This window comes from Scyliorhinus torazame, chromosome 3 (genome assembly GCF_047496885.1).
Source record: "Scyliorhinus torazame isolate Kashiwa2021f chromosome 3, sScyTor2.1, whole genome shotgun sequence".
Lineage (NCBI taxonomy): Eukaryota > Metazoa > Chordata > Chondrichthyes > Carcharhiniformes > Scyliorhinidae > Scyliorhinus > Scyliorhinus torazame.
Window position 1 is genome coordinate 284,410,959 of NC_092709.1, and position 17,745 is coordinate 284,428,703.

General features: G+C 47.2%; 1 protein-coding gene across 2 annotated transcripts in view; it reads right to left on the reverse strand.

Annotated features, from left to right (window-relative positions):
- Positions 1–17,745, reverse strand: part of malt1 (MALT paracaspase 1) — a 210,270-nt gene that overhangs the window by 179,894 nt on the left and 12,631 nt on the right. For both annotated transcript variants that reach the window (XM_072497344.1, XM_072497345.1), the window contains exon 3: positions 6,376–6,542. In XM_072497344.1, coding sequence (XP_072353445.1) covers positions 6,376–6,542 — 167 coding nt within the window. The remainder of the gene's footprint in view (positions 1–6,375; positions 6,543–17,745) is intronic.

A 17,745-nucleotide genomic window follows, 5' to 3' on the forward strand; every position in this document is an offset into this window, starting at 1 on the left:
CTAATATACTCCTCTCCAAAGCCAAATCTCCTCAACACCTCCCACAAATAATCCCACTCCACTCTATCAAATGCTTTCTCGGCATCCATCGCCACCACTATCTCCGCTTCCCCCTCTGGTGGGGGCATCATCATTACCCCTAGCAGCCTCCGTATATTCGTATTCAGCTGTCTCCCCTTCACAAACCCAGTTTGGTCCTCATGGACCACCCCCGGGACACAATCCTCTATCCTCATTGCCATTACCTTGGCCAGAATCTTAGCGTCTACATTCAGGAGGGAAATAGGCCTATAGGACCCGCATTGCAGCGGGTCTTTTTCTTTCTTTAGGAGAAGCGATATCGTTGCCTCTGACATAGTCGGGGGCATCTGTCCCCTTTCCCTCGCCTCATTAAAGGTTCTCATCAGTAGCGGGGCGAGCAAGCCAACATATTTCCTGTAAAATCCAACTGGGAATCCATCCGGTCCCGGAGCATTCCCCGCCTGCATGCTCCTAATTCCTTTCACTACTTCCTCCATTTCGATCTGTGCTCCCAGTCCCACCCTCTCCTGCTCCTCCACCTTAGGAAATTCCAGCTGGTCCAGAAAACACATCATTCTCTCCTTCCCTTCCGGGGGCTGAGCTTCATATAACCTTTCATAGAATGCCTTGAACACTCCATTCACTCTCTCCGCTCCCCGCTTCATCTCTCCCTCCTCATCCCTCACTCCCCCTATTTCCCTCGCTGCTCCCCTTTTCCTCAATTGGTGGGCCAGCAACCTGCTCGCCTTCTCCCCATATTCGTATTATACACCCTGTGCCTTCCTCCACTGTGCCTCTGCAGTACCCGTAGTCAGCAAATCAAATTCTACGTGTAGCCTTTGCCTTTCCCTGTACAGTCCCTCCTCCGGTGCCTCCACATATTGCCTGTCCACCCTCAGAAGTTCTTGCAGCAACTGCTCCCGTTCCCTACTCTCCTGCTTTCCTTTATGTGCCCTGATTGATATCAGCTCCCCTCTAACCACTGCCTTCAGCGCCTCCCAGACCACTCCCACCTGGATCTCCCCATTATCATTGAGTTCCAAGTACTTTTCAATACACCCCCTCACCCTTAGACACACCCCCTCATCTGACATTAGTCCCATGTCCATTCTCCAGGGTGGACGCCGTTCTTTTTCCTCCCCTATCTCCAAGTCCGCCCAATGTGGAGCGTGATCCGAAATAGCTATGGCCGTATACTCCGTCCCCCTCACCTTCGGGATCAGCGCCCTTCCCAAAACAAAAAAGTCTATTTGCGAATAAACTTTGTGGACATAGGAGAAAAACTAAAACTCCTTACTCCTAGGTCTACTAAATCTCCATGGGTCTACTCCTCCCATCTGCTCCATAAAGTCTTTAAGCACCTTGGCTGCTGCCGGCCTCCTTCCAGTCCTGGACCTCGATCTGTCCAGCCCTGGTTCCAGCAACGTGTTAAAATCTCCACCCATTACCAACTTCCCCACCTCTAGGTCCGGGATACGTCCTAACATGCGCCTCATAAAGTTGGCATCATCCCAGTTCGGGGCATATACGTTCACTCAGACCACCGCCTCCCCGTGTAATTTGCCACTCACCATCACGTATCTGCCCCCACTATCCGCCACTATGGTCTTTGCCTCAAACATTACCCGCTTCCCCACTAATATAGCCACCCCCCTGTTTTTCGCATCTAGCCCCGAATGAAACACCTGCCCCACCCATACTTTGCGTAGTCTAACCTGGTATATCAGTTTCAAATGCATCTCCTGTAACATAACCACATCTGCCTTAAGTTTCTTTAGGTGTGCGAGTACCCGTGCCCTCTTTATCGGCCCGTTCAGCCCTCTCACATTCCACGTGATCAGCCGGGTTGGGGGGCTCTTTACCCCCCCCCCCTTGTCGATTAGCCATCCCCTTTTACCCAGCTCCTCACCCGGTTCCCACGCAGCTGTGTCCCCCCCAAGGCGGTGCACCCCCGCCCCGCCCACCCCACCCCATACCAGCTCCCCCTTCTCCCCAGCAGCAGCAACCCAGTAAATCCCCCCCTCCCACCCCCCCCCCGCTAGATCCCCCACTAGCGTAGTTACACCCCCCATGTTGCTCCCAGAAGTCAGCAAACTCTGGCCGACCTCGGCTTCCCCCCGTGACCTCGGCTCGCACCGTGCGACGCCCCCTCCTTCCTGCTTCCCTATTCCCGCCATAATTATCATAGCGCGGGAACAAAGCCCGCGCTTCCCTTTTGGCCCCGCCCCCAATGGCCAACGCCCCCAACTCCTCCACCTCCCTTCCTCCCTCCCCCACAACCTGTGGAAGAGAGAAAAGTTACCGGGTCGCAGGATTAACAACATAAAAATCATCTCTCCCCCCTTTTGCCCCCCTCTGCGCCCCACCACTTTGTCTCAAACGTTCTTTTTTAATAACCCACTCATTCCAATTTCTCTTCAACAATAAATGTCCACGCCTCATCCGCCGTTTCAAAGTAGTGGTGCTTCCCTTGATATGTGACCCACAGTCTTGCCGGCTGCAGCATTCCAAATTTAATCTTCTTTTTATGAAGCACCGCCTTGGCCCGATTAAAGCTCGCCCTCCTTCTCGCCACCTCCGCACTCCAGTCTTGATATACGCAGATCACCGCGTTCTCCCTATCTACTGCTCCGAGTTTTCTTTGCCCATCTTAGGACCGTCTCGCTGTCCTTAAAACGGAGGAATCTCACCACTATGGCTCGAGGAATTTCTCCAGCCCTCGGTCTTCGCGCCATAACTCGATAGGCTCCCTCCACCTCCAGCGGACCCGTCGGGGCCTCCGATCCCATCAACGAGTGCAGCATCGTGCTCACATATGCCCCGACGTCCGCCCCTTCTGTACCTTCAGGAAGACCAAGAATCCTTAAATTCTTCCCCCTCGCATTATTCTCCAGCACCTCCAGCCTTTCCACACATCGTTTATGGTGTGCCTCGTGCATCTCCGTCTTCACCACCAGGCCCTGTATATCGTCCTCGTTCTCAGCAGTCTTTGCCTTCACGACCCGAAGCTCCCACTCCTGGGTCTTTTGCTCATCTTTTAGCCCTTCAATCGCCTGTAATATCGGGGCCAACAGCTCCTTCTTCATCTCCTTTTTAAGCTCTTCCACGCAGCGTTTCAAAAACTCGTGTTGTTCAGGGCCCCATATTAAACTGCCACCTTCCGATGCCATCTTGGTTTTTGCTTGCCTTCCTTGCCGCTGCTCTAAAGGATCCACCGCAATCTGGCCACTTTCCTCTCCTTTTTCCATCCGTATCCAGGGAGGATTCCCTTCTGGTTTACCGCACAGTGCTTTTAGCCGTTAAAATTGCCGTTGGGGCTCTTATTAAGAGCCCAAAAGTCCGTTCCACCGGGAGCTGCCGAAACGTGCGACTTAGCTGGTCATCGCCGCACCCGGAAGTCTTGCTTCTGATTCATAGTGTGCAATCCTATCGGCTGAATTTTCTCTGAGTTCTTCAACAAACGAAAGTAAAGATGATAGCAGAAGATAACCTTCAAATGCATCAAAACCAGGGGTTTGGAGTTTCTTACTTGTTTTGTTGAAACGCTCCAGCACTTCTTCCCAAACGACTGTTAAAATAGCATATTCCAGCATTACCAACTTGTGGTATAAATTCTTTGCATCTCGTTTACATTCAGGCTTCTCTTCTGAGTCTTCAAAAATATGTTTGAGTTTGTAAAATACCCATATATCCATTTTTAATTGCCCGGACTGCTTCATAGTGTGCAGACCATCTAGTTACACTTAAGCTCTTTAGAGAAAATGTAGATTGCCCTGTGTGTTTAAAATCCCCCATGTTCGTGGAGATCCAGAAAAGAAAACATACAGCTCCTGCAAAATGCCAAAATAGTCAACAACGTCAGGTACAGTAGACACTGCCTTTTCTCCAACAAGGTTAAGTGAATGGGCTGCACATGGTACATAGTCTGCATACCTGTTAATGTTTTTAAAGAGTGCTTGCAGCCCTTTCTCCTAGCCCTTCATGTTAGATGCGTTATCGTATGACTGATCACGGATATTTTCAAGTGAAAGCTTATGTTCACCCAGGACTTGTTGTATTTTGTTGAACAAGGTCGTGGATGAATGGTTTTCTATCGGTAAAAATGTTAAAAATCTCTCACAAGGTTTTCCATTATAGCAGTATCGAACCACAATTACCAGCTGGTCAACATGTGTCAGGTCAGGCGTAGAGTCAACAATAATAGAGTAGTATTTGGTGTCTCGGTTGTTGATTTGATTCACAATTTCACCTTGCACATGTTTTCCCATGATTTCTATCAATTCTTCATACACGGGTTTGGATAGGCAAGTAGCATTTACTTTTTCATTATTACATTTCTCGAGATGTTCATGTAAAAATGGGTCGAACTCTGCAATAAGTTCAATGGCCCCCATGAAGTTTCCATTATTTGGTGAGCCCCACTTCTCCTCATGACCTCTAAATGCCAAACCTCTTTCACTTAAAAACTTTATAACAGCTACAACTCTTTTCAGTACTTCAAAATAGTACTGTATGGTTTCCCTCATCTGTTCTTCAAATTGCTGATCCACAGTATTTTTATTTGACTTCCTTGTTATCCAACACAACATTGCCCTCTTATGTTCCATGCTGTCTTCATGATTTTCCAGAGTTCTGAGTACATTGATCCAGTCAGAAAACCCACCTGTTGTAAGTGATGTTTGGCATTTAGAAAAGAGATTGCAAACAAAACAGTATATGCAGCCTTTGCTCTTTGAGTAAACTAACCAGGATCTCATTACCGTCTGTGGCCATTTTTCAATCTTTTTCAAAATATTTGTTTGAGAAACTTCTGTTTTGCTCCTTGTAAACTCTGCTTGATTCGGTATATACATCATGTTTTTTTTATTTTGAAAAAAACTGTCTTGCATTAAACAATTCTGTATGAAATCATTATCAACTGTTATGGGGCAGTTTTCGAGGTCACTGTATTCTTTGAAATCACTGAATTTGCTTTCTGTTTGATGTTTCGGCTCAGTCTCTGCTTGTTCCGCGGTACTTTCATATTGACCACTGTGATCGTCATCTGTATCAAAAGCGTCAACAGTGGGTTGAATATTGCTAGAAAGAGCTCTGAAACTTTGGGGTTGTTGAAATATATACAACAAAAAATTTATCAATTTGAGTCGTGCAACTATTGTCACATGCTTTGAAAGGAAAAAAATTAAATCTACTTTCTGAGAAAAGGTTTTTTAAAAACCCCTTCTCAGAAAGTAAAGCGCCATTTTTTAAGATTTATAATAAATAAGCTAAACTAGGCTATGTTCAAGCTAGCCTATGCTAGGATGGACTAAGTTAGGCAAGCCTAGGCCACCAAAACTCATAGGCTAAGGTAATGTAACACAATTTTACCATTATTGGAACACTTTTCATAATAAATACCTGTAATTTAACACAAATTCACCCTTTTATTATTTTTCCATAAATACTTGTAATATAGTATTAGCCTAGACTATGCGGTCGTAGCCTACCTTCCATTCACCTCTTCATAAAAACAACAGGCTTAGGCTAATCTAACACTATTTCACCTTTATTACTTACCTTACTTTTCTAAATATAACATTTATTTTTGAGTAGGGGTAATTAAAATATTGTATCCTTATGAACACTTTATTGAAAAAAATTCTTGCCTAGATCGCGATCACGAGTGCTAACACATTGAAAATTCACGTTAGATTTGTGATTGCCTTTTCAACGGCTCCCCTTTTTTGTTACGACACGTCATCTACTGTTTGTATTTCTGTCATAAATGTTAAGTGTTTTAAATTATTTATAATTATTTTATGTTAAATATATTTAGAATGAAACATCCTTAATTTGAACGTTTTTTCGTTTACGGCTAGCCTACATGATACTTTAATAACCTTAAAATTTTTATTTTCACTATTATTTTGTATTGAATTACACTATATTATTAATATTATTTTTTTTTTAAACCCTTTCTCACACAGTAGACCCAAAAGTTTTAAGCAATGTGGACTAAAGTCGCTTCTGGGGGCCCTCCGGGATTAGGGGCCCTGAAGCTTAAGCTTCATTAGTTTCATAGTAGATCCGCCACTGGACGTCACGAAAACGTGCAGACTCCGCACAGACAGTGACCCAAGCCGGGAATCGAACCCGGGACCCTTGTACTGTGAAGCAATAGTGTTAACCACTGTGCTACCATGCCGCCCTTTGCTTTGCTTATTAAATATAGTCTCCTGCCTGAATGAGATGAATGGGCCTATTCCCCATTTTATTCATGGGGTCAGAAATTGCCGAAGGCATATCTTAGATGCGAACAAGGCAGTGAATGGTGTAGTGCCATTTTGACTCAAAAAGATTTTCCAAACTAACCCGAGGATCTCAGAAGCTGAAAGGCTTCGATCTGTCCCATAGCTTGAAGGAACTCCAACAGGTCTTTCACAGTCACACCCCGGTTACCCATCACATGGAGCAAACTTCGACTGGGGCTTCCTTCTGGGTCCAGCACCTTCAGCGAACATTTCTCTAGGTCCTCCGAGCTGTAAAGAAAATGACATATTTGAGATAATTGGATCACTGAGAAAACGGATCCAATAAGTTGTTGATCATTGCAAAGTGTTACGATGACAAAAAGTACTTACTTGGAAGCAAGGAGGGAAGCTAGGCAAAACTTTTCTGAGTGACTTTGAAGTAATTAAGTATAATGTGTTCAAGAGGCAACAAAGATATGTCTTCAAAAGCATGATGGATTAAGTGGTATGGGAAAAAGCAGGTACATTAGTGTCATGTGAGGGTACCTTTAAGAACTAGATGTTTAAGCAATGTACCTTTAAGAAAACAGTGATGTCATAGAGTGGAGCTCAGCTCAGTTCAGCCATTTTGCAGTTTGGTTTGCAGTTTAACAAGTGCCTGGCTGGTTTTGCTGAGAGCAGTTTAAAAGTAGAAAGCCAGTTTGAGACAGCAGCTTGAGAAGTTCTGGTTTGCTGTGATCTGCTTAGAAGGGAGAAAGCCAGGTTTGAGAAAGCAGCGTGGGTGTGTCTGTGGGTTTCCAGAGAGCTGCATGAAGAAAGCAAGGTGCTGGAGCTGAAGTCACCCAGGCTAATATATCTCTGCCATTCTACAGAAAATATATATATCCTTTAACCTGATGTGATACTGTTTAAAGGTGTTGAGTCTCTTGGAAGTTTGAAGGAACATTTTAAGGAGTTATTTACTGTTGCAATATTTTCTGAGTTATCTTTGAAGTAAGAGGTGTTAAGAGATCCAATGTTTATTTAAGATGTTAAGTTGAGTTCATGGAATAAACAGTGTTTTGTGTTTAAAAACCCACCTATCTATAATTGTAATACCACACGTAGGGAAAAAGCAACAAATACATTAAAGGGAGAGGTTGGTTGAACTCCATGATACATTTTTGGGTTCTGAAAACGCCTCGCCCATAAGATAGGGTTCATACCAATCAAAGGTGCTGAACTGTTAGGCCAAATGGCCTTTTCATGAGGATTATTATTTTAAGTTCAAGGGCTGTTGCACAAGCACTGTAGTAGAATTAGTTCAGTTAAAATTCAGGCTTCTCTCCCAAAACTTGTACCCATGGTTGCAAGACAGTTTTCAATTAGCAGATGAAGACTTATCCAAACCAAAATCTAGATATTTTGCATGTGTTAATGTATCATATTATAGAATTCACTTCTCGCCTAAGAAGATCACTCATTGGCAATCGCCTGGTTCTTCTGATATGTGGAAAATAACAGGTTTGAAGATCAAAACTGTAGTTACTTGTTATATAATATATAGAAGACAAAAGGTGCAGCTGGATACTGAACAGCACAAAAAGCTTAAAAAGAGAACTGGATTGGTCCACAGGAGGTTCATGTACCTCCTTCTGAACAGAATTCTCAAAAATTACGAGGAATAGTATATTTGGACAAAAACATACCATAGATACAATGTTGTTGTTACATTCCCAGTTCACCCATTGAGTTTGAACCTTTTACCAGATGTAAATCAAATGAAAGCCGCAGAGGACCATAGGCTGCTCCCCCTTTTTTGAGAGAGGGACTGGTAGGGATTTAATCCGAGGGTCAACACATCTCAGGCGAGGGGTAAGGTTGAGAAGGCCGGGCCTTCATGGATAACCTCAGTTGATACGGGAATTGAACCTGTGCTGTTTGCATCGTTCCACACCATGAGCCAGCTGCCCAGCCAACTGAGCTAACCAACCTCCACCAGAAGTAAATACTACAGATTGTCATAATATACAGTATATCATGGTGCAGACACGCACACTGATGGACACACAGCAAGACCAATCAACACACACAACACTGCAGCCAATCACCAGTTAGAGCACACTCACTATATAGACAGAGGGCATCAGAGTTCCCGCTCATTCGGGATGCAGCCTCTCAGAAGGACAGAGCTTACAGCTTACAGCACAGATCTTCACCATGTGCTGAGTGCATAGACTGGTTAGGACAGGCATAGGTCTTTAGTTTAATCTAACATCGTGTTAACCCACAGTGAAAGTATGTTCAACAGTTTCTAGCTTAATAAAATAGTGTTGTACTATTTTAAGAGTTGGTGGCCTGAATGTGTTCCACGGATCCAGAGCACCCAGCACATCATGGTACCAGTAGGTGAGGGACGTTAGAACTTCTTAGACCTACCTGCATGTGATCTGCCTTCCACCAGCATACAGCCATCCTGCAAAATGGACAGCGCCCGCCCGCCGCCGCCGCTCCCTATCACTGGTAACCTGGGGGCCAACTGGAAGATATTCAAACAAAGCTTCCAGCTCTACCTTGAAGCCACAGACCGGGAAGCTGCCTCAGACACCAGGAAGATTGCTCTCTTCCTATCCATGGCCGGGGAACATGCCATCCACATTTTCAATTCTCTCACCTTTGCTGATGGTGAAGATAAATTAAAATTCAAGACGGTTCTCCTTAAGTTTGACAGTCACTGCGACATTGAGCTCTATGTATTCCAACAGCATTTGCAGGTTAAGGATGAACCTTTCCAGTCCTTTCTCACCCACCTCCGCATCCTTGCGCAGTCCTGTAATTACGGGCCCACCTCCGACTGCATGATACGCGACCAGATCGTTTTTGGTGTTCAGTCGGACCCCCTACACCAGCAGCTCCTCAAGGTAAAGCAGCTCACCCTAGCGATTGCCATCGAGACCTGCGTGCTACATGAACATGCCACTAGTCGGTATTCGCACATCCAAGCGGCTGAAACGGCGTGGCAAGGTCCCCACGAGGCAGAACGGGTCCAAGCAATCGAGCAACTCCAGGGCCTCAGCCTGGATGAGGGCGGCCATTTTGCGTGCTTTTCGCGGACTCCCGCGCTTGTGTGAACCGAACGAGGGGGCGGCGACGCCGATGAACATACTGCGCAGGTGCGCACCACGTACAACCGCACCGCGCATGCATGGTGGCGCAGCGAATGTACGGACGCTACGCTACAACGTGCGGCAACTGTGGCTCCGCCCACTTAAAGCGGCAATGTCCTGCCAAATCCCGACAATGCCTGCAATGTGGCAAACTTGGCCACTATGCTGCTTTATGCAGATCAGATCAGCCTGCCAACTCTCGTTGCTCCAGCCAGCCTCGCAGGAATGTCCGGGCCATTCAACCCAAGGTCACCGAGCCCGATTTGGACCTGCTACCCGATATTGACACCGAGGACCCAAAGGCGCCTTTTCGAGTCGGTATCATTACAAAAAACAGGGTGTCCCCGAAGCAAAGAATCCAGCCTCTATCGGTATACAGCATCGATCCGGACGATGAATGGTGTGCCACCCTTACGGTCAACCAGAATTCGTCGCCCACCTCGGAGACTAAATTTATGAACTTTTCGAATTTATGGACTCTCTGAATTGTTTCCTTGCTTTGTTTGATCGTTTCCATGGTTTGTATATAGTGTTGATCTCGTTACTCTTGTTGCATACTGCTTCTCTGCACCAGGCACCTTCCCATGTAAATAGCTTAGTTCTCATGTACGTAGTCCTGTAAATATGTCTTCGCACCCCACACGTAGTTAGGAACATTCTCACCACACATTATTTATTGCCACATACATACATTTTTATAAAAGGGGGGATGTCATAATATACACCAGTATATCATGGTGCAGACACACACACTGATGGACACACAGCAAGACCAATCAACACACACAACACCGCAGCCAATCACCAGTTAGTGCACACTCACTAGATAGACAGAGGGCATCAGAGTTCCCGCTCATTCGGGATGCAGCCTCTCAGAAGGACAGAGCTTACAGCACAGACCTTCACCATGTGCTGAGTGCAAAGACTGGTTAGGACAGGCATAGGTCTTTAGTTTAATCTAACATCGTGTTAACCCACAGTGAAAGTATGTTCAACAGTTTCTAGCGTAATAAAATAGTGTTGTACTATTTTAAGTGTTGGTGGCCTGTATGTGTTCCACGGATCCAGAGCACCCAACACATCACAGATATCAACCACTCATGAAAGAAGATGCAATAGGAAGAGAGCACTGCAGACCGCTAATTACAGAAAAGTACATAAATATTACAACAGAAACAGGCTGTTCATTAAAACTCATCCACATTGGTGTTTGTTCTCCACACTAACAGTAGTCTTAATCCCATTTTCTGCCTGTTGCCATTTCCCTTCACTCTCCTTTCTGTCAACCACCACTATCACCTACTCTTCAACATGGATATGGTCACTGCTACAGCAATTGATTGTGGGAGTGCATTCCATAGTCTCACTTCCCTCTGTATTAAAATGGTTTTCCTGTTCTGTCCTAATTCCCATAAATCTTATATTTATTCATATCCCTAGATCATTGGATCAGTCTGTTTCTGCATATTCTGTCCTATCTCTTCATAATTTTACATACTTCTATTAATCTTCTGTGCTCTGATGAGCAATTTATCACATATTTTCCAAATCTCAAAATACCTACTAAGGTCTTAAAATGTAGCATTTTTCTGCATTTAGAACAATCCCCATGGCCATAATTACTAGTTCAATTAACATAGGCTTGTCCTATAGATATATGATGTCTCCATCATTTTAAACCATGGTAGATATATGATGTCTCCATCATTTTAAACCATGATAAGAAAATACAAATGTAAACAGAAAATGTTGGCAAGACTCAGCAGATCTGGTAGCATCTGCTGAGTTTTGCCAGTGTTTTCAGTCTTTATTTCAGGTTTCCAGCATCTGCAGTATTTTGCTTTTATATAAAGGGAGAAAAGTTGGACTTCAACAACAAATACTTCAAAACACCGAGATTTCCCTACTTGTGACAACTTCCGCAATCTAAAGCAGTGTAGAACTTTCCCATTGGCATTCCAGCAATATATTTAACATTAAGCCAACTCTCATGCATTTTAATATGTTGCAGCAATACCTCTATTGCAAACTGACTGCTGTAGTTTTTCCTCAGTCATGAGCTTCTAGGATGCTGCCAAAAATAAACATATCCTATTCAGGTATTTCAGGGGAAAAGTACATTTTTGGTCAAAACTTTTCATCTTGCACTTATCAGGACTGTTTGCAAGAATAGAAAATACATGTCCCTTCAGCTGTTCACAACGGACAAGTACAGACCGTACCCAACCAGCCGGTGGTTGCAAAACTCAAACAGTGTTCAGCATAAGACATGATTGCGCAATTGGACAACATTTGCAAAATTATCCTCAGTGTGCTCAGAATTAAGATGATAATTATGCTAACAAGTTAAGATTGTCAGTCATGCTCACAGTGTGGCGCATTTGCGTGTACTGGAAGCTACATATAATACACAGGGCCTTGTTCTTTGCAGACATAAATTGTGCACATTGTGCCTGTTTCTGCTAAACAAAATAAGTAACAACTGTTCACTGGTTCATTCCTCAGGGCAATGCCTTGACCAATCAGAGTCAAACGGCCTGAATTAGATTTCAAACAATACTCAGCAGTTAGCTGTCAGTCAACATCAATTGGTGCATTTTCCTTGACAATGCCTCTACCAATTGGAGTCCACCTAACAATCAATCAGCACCCTCTTCTCATATAGTATAAATTTGTTGTTTCTCCTGATATCAGCGCTCTTGCAAACCTGATGCGTGTAAGACAAAAAGCTTTGACAAAAAATCTAATTTTTTCAGCAATACAGTTCTGTAATATCAAATGTCTATTTGTATAACCTGTTCTACTCCTAAACAATGAAGGACATGGCAAAGACAACTAAGATGGCTGATGAGATTACATTGAGCTTGTGAGTTAGATGATGGTTCAGCAATTGTCACACCACAGGACTATGCTACTTGATCACGTGAAGACAGGAAGACAAATGGTTTTCCTGAGTTTAGACCAAGCCTACTTCTGCTGCATTTACTCTCAGGCATTGACCTCTTTACTTTTCTCAACTGCAGTTAAAGTTTTCTCTCTCCCTCTAATTACTTTTGTCCAGACAGTCGATTCATCGTTTACGTGAATAAAACACTATAAGGGATTTCTGAAAGTTACTGCATCGCTTGCAGTATTTAACCCTTTAATCTTTTAATTCTGACTAATTGTCCCCAACATTCCAACCTAAATTTAGCGTTCCTACCATTGAAGCATGTTCAAAATTAGCATGAATTAAGAGATTTAGGACTCTGCTGTCGTAGCCCAACCTCTGACCAGCACTCCCTTTGAGAGTTGGTTGCACCATAGGATCACTGCAATTAAAATCAAAACCAATTTACGTAGCTCTCATTGTTTCAAAGTGGAATGTTGTTAAGAGCTTTTCTTTATAATTTTACACTAAAACAGTATACTCCAATGAGGTTTGCACTTTTTTATTTGTTTATGGGATGTGGTAGTCTGTGTAGAGGTATTACGGTACCTGGTAATGCTGGAACACCATTGGTTGATATTGTATGTTTCCTATTGGTCAAGCTGTATGGTAGCTCCGCCCTGCAAGGTGGGGTATAAGAGCCTGTGCCGCCCCAGCAGCCTTCATTCTGTACCTGAGCTGCTGGGGGAAACATCTAGCTTATTAAAGCTTTCAGTTGGACTACAACCTCGCTTTAGTGGTCATTGATCGTGCATCAATTTAATAAGCTAGATTTAAAAGGATGGAGCTCTGAATCAAGCCGGAGTGTCTGCAACTCTGCCCCCACGAGGCGAACTCAGCGGCAACCTTCAAGCACTGGCTGGCGTGTTTTAAAGGATATCTCGGAACAGCAGAAAACACACCCACGGGAGAACAGAAATTGCAAGTCCTGCACTCGAGGGTGAGCCCCGATATTTACACCCTCATCGAGGATGCGGACGACTTCGATGCAGCAATGGAGCTGCTAAAAGGATATTATATTCGCCCGGGAAACCAGGTCTACGCCCGACATCTGCTTGCAACGAGGCGACAAATCCCTGGGGAATCGCTGGAAGAATTCTTGCACTCCTTGTGTTGGGGAGAAACTGCAGCTGCCCGCAAGTTTTGGCGAGCGACCACACAGATCTCTTGATCCGGGACGCTTTTGTGGCAGGTATGCTGTCCTCCCAAATCCGCCAGCGGTTGCTGGAAAAAGACACCCTAGGCCTCAAGGAGGCACGGGCCCTTGCAAGCTCCCTGGATGTGGCCTCCCGAAACGCCTGCGCTTACGCTCCCGACCGCGGCATGCAACCCCTGCGCAGGGTGGCACCCCTCCGCAGCCGGCTCCGAGACATCTCCCATCCCCCCACAAGCTTGTGCTGCAAGGCGGCCTGGCAACCCCAGGAGGCCCCGCTGTTACTTTTGCGGGCAGGCCAAGCACCCCCGGCAGCGCTGCCCGGCCCGCGCATCCACCTGCAAGGGATGCGGTAAAAAGGGCCACTTCGTGGTGGTATGCCAGGCCCGTGCGGTCGCCGCGGTCTCCGGTGGCAAATGTGGACCGCCACCACAAACCTCTCCACGGTCACCGTGCGGCCAGCGGGCGCCGCCATCTTCCTCCTCCAGGGTCACGTGCGGCCCCCGGGCGCCGCCATCTTGTCCCGGGGACGCCACGTTCGATGGATGGGCGCCGCCATTTTGTGCACCCCAGCCATGTGCGACCAATTGGAGCCGCCATCTTGGATGAACTCCCAGGACCCCAGCTCGGCTGACCGCACATCACCCAAAGAGAACACTCAACTGCTGCGATTAGTCTCGGTGACCCTGGACCAGTCCTGACCTCGAACACTCTCAACTGCTACAATAACAGTACAATTCAACGGGCACAAGACGTCCTGCTTAATCGACTCAGGGAGCACGGAGAGCTTCATACACCCCGACACGGTAAGGCGCTGTTCTCTCCTCGTCCACCCCGTTAATCAAAAAATTTCCCTGGCCTCCGGTTCCCACTCAGTAGAGATAAAGGGGTTTTGTGTGGCAAACCTCACAGTCCAGGGAAGGGAGTTTAAAAATTACCGGCTCTACGTCCTTCCCCACCTCTGCATGGCCACACTCCTAGGTTTAGACTTCCAGTGTAATCTCCAAAGTCTAACTTTCAAATTCAGCGGCCTGAGACCCCCCCGCGCCTCACTGTCTGCGGCCCCGCGACCCTCAAGGTCGATCCGCCTTCCCAGTTTGCGAACCTCACCCCGGATTGCAAACCCATCGCCACCAGGAGCAGACAGTACAGTGCCCAGGATCGGATCTCTATTAGGTCAGAGGTCCAAAGGCTACTGAGGGAAGGAGTCATTGAAGCTAGCAACAGTCCCTGGAGAGCTCAAGTAGTGGTGGTAAAGACCGGGGAGAAGCATAGGATGGTCATCGACTACAGTCAGACCATCAACAGATTTACGCAGCTGGACGCGTACCCTCTCCCCCGCATATCCGACCTGGTAAACAGGATTGCGCATTACAAGGTCTTTTCCACGGTGGATCTTAAGTCCGCCTGTCACCAGTTCCCCATCCGCACTAGTGACCGCAAATACATTGCCTTCGAGGCAGATGGGCGGCTCTACAACTTCTTAATGGTTCCCTTCGGTGTCACTAAAGGGGTCTCGGTCTTCCAGCGCGAGATGGACCGAATGGTTGACCGGTTCGGTTTACAGGCAACATTCCCTTATCTCGATAATGTCACCATCTGCGGCCACTACCATCAGGACCACGACACCAACCTCTGAAAATTCCTCCAGACCGCAAAGATCCTTAACCTTACATATAAAAAGGATAAATGCGTGTTTAGCACTGACCGCCTTGCCATCCTCGGCTATGTAGTGCGAAATGGAGTGATAGGCCCGACCCTGAACGCATGCGCCCCCTTATGGAGTTCCCCCTCCGTCACTGCTCCAAGGCCCTGAAACGCTGCCTGGGGTTTTTCTCTTACTATGCCCGGTGTGTCCCCAACTATGCGGACAAGGCCCGTCCCCTGATCCAATCCACAGTTTTTCCCCTGTCAGAGGCCCGCCAGGCCTTCAGCTGAATCAAAGCAGACATTGCAAAGGCCACGATGCATGCCATCAACGAGTCCCTCCCCTTCCAGGTCGAGAGCAACTCGTCTGATTTAGCTCTGGCGGCCACTCTCAACCAAGCGGGCAGACCCGTGGCCTTCTTCTCATGTACCCTCCATGCTTCAGAAATCCGCCACTCCTCAGTTGAAAAGGAGGCCCAGGCCATAGTCGAAGCTGTTCGACATTGGAGGCACTACCTGGCCAGCAGGAGATTCACTCTCCTCACTGACCAACGGTCGGTTGCTTTCATGTTCGATAATGCAGAGCGAGGCAAGATAAAAAACGATAAGATATTGCGGTGTAGGATCGAACTCTCCACCTACAACTATGAGATCTTGTATCGTCCCGGGAAGCTAACTGAGCCTCCTGATGCCCTGTCCTGCGGCACATGTGCCAACGTACAAGTGGACTGCCTCCAAGCCCTCCACGAGGACCTCTGCCACCTGGGGGTCAATCGCTTTTTCCACTTCATTAAGACCCGCAATCTGCCCTACTCCATCGAGGAGGTCAGGACAGCCACCAGGGACTGTCAAATCTGCGCGGAGTGCAAACCGCACTTCTACCGGCCAGAGAAAGCACACCTGATAAAGGCTTCCCGTCCCTTTGAACGCCTCAGCATGGACTTCAAAGGCCCCCTCCCCTCCACCGACCGCAACACGTACTTCCTGACCATGACTGACGAGTACTCCCGGTTCCCATTCGCCATGACGAACTGCGTCAATTCCTGCTCAGCAATGGCATCACCTCGAGCAGGACAACCAGTTACAACCCCCGGGGTAACGGACAGGTAGAAAGGGAGAACAGAACGGTCTGGAAGACCGTCCTAATGGCCCTACGGTCCAGGAATCTCCCAGTCTCCCGCTGGCAGGAAGTCCTTCCAGATGCCCTCCACCCCATCCGGTCACTGCTTTGTACCACGACCAACCAAACACCTCACGAATGTCTCCATGTCTTCCCCAGGACGTCCTTCTCTGGGACCTCGCTCCCGACCTGGCTGGCAGCTCCCAGACCCATCCTGCTCCGAAAACACGTGCGGGCACACAAGTCGGACCCGTTGGTCGAGAGGGTCCATCTTCTCCAAGCTAACACCCAGTATGCCTACGTGGCGTACCCCGACGGCCGACAAGATACAGTCTCCCTACGAGACCCGGCGCCCGCTGGATCCCCACGCACACCCCAGCCACCAGTCCCTCCCTCCACTCCCACCAGTGCACCTTACAGGAGGATTGGTCCTTCCGCCGGCCCTGTCTAGGACCCCCCACCCACCGACGCACCCCGCAGACGCTCCCTTCCCAGGTCAACCGTTTTCCCCACCAGCACCGCCTAGGGGTGTTGAAGCTGCCACAGAGATCGAGGCCATGCTCCCGGAGTCACAGACGCCCGAGCCTCCACCGGTGTCACCACCAAAGCTTTGACGATCACAGAGGACGACCAGGGCCCCCGATCGACTGATTGCTTCATTTTAAAGTGTATATAGTTAATTGTGAATCTGTAAATAGTTACAAAACCCTGTACGGAGGTATTACGGTGCCTCCATAACTATAATTTCTACCACGTTACCATGTTGTAATGTCAAGCCACCACCCCCACCGGACTCTTTTTTAACAGGGTGTGAATGTGGTAGTCTGTGTAGAGGTATTACGGTACCTGGTAATGCTGGAACACCATTGGTAGATATTGTATGTTTCCTATTGGTCAAGCTGTATGGTAGCTCCGCCCTGCAAGGTGGGGTATAAGAGCCCGTGCCGCCCCAGCAGCCTTCTTTCTGTACCTGAGCTGCTGGGGGAAACATCTAGTTGGACTACAACCCCGCTTTAGTGGTCATTGTTAGTGCATCATGGGTATCATTGGCAGGAACAGCATTTATTACCCATTCATACCTGACCTTCAGAAGTCGATAGTGAGCCGCCTTCTTGAACCACGCAGTCGTTGAGGTGTAACCCAGGGGTCCGGTTGTTGTTTTTAATTCATTCATGGGATGTGGGCATCGCTGGCTAGCCCAGCTTTTATTGCCCATCCCCAATTGCCCTTGAGTGACATGGATGATGTCATGCTGCCTTCTTGAACTGCTTCCGTCACTGTCGTGTAGGTACACCCACTGTGCTATTAGGAAGGGAGTTCCAGGATTTTGATCCCGTGACAGTGAAGGAACAGTGATTTAATTGGAAGTCCGGATGCTGAGAGACTTGGAGGGGAACTTGCATGTTGTGGTGTTCCCTTGTGCCTTGTTCTTCTAGATGGTACAGCTCACGGCTTTAGAAGGTGCTCTCAAAGGAGCCTTGGCAATTTGCTGCAGC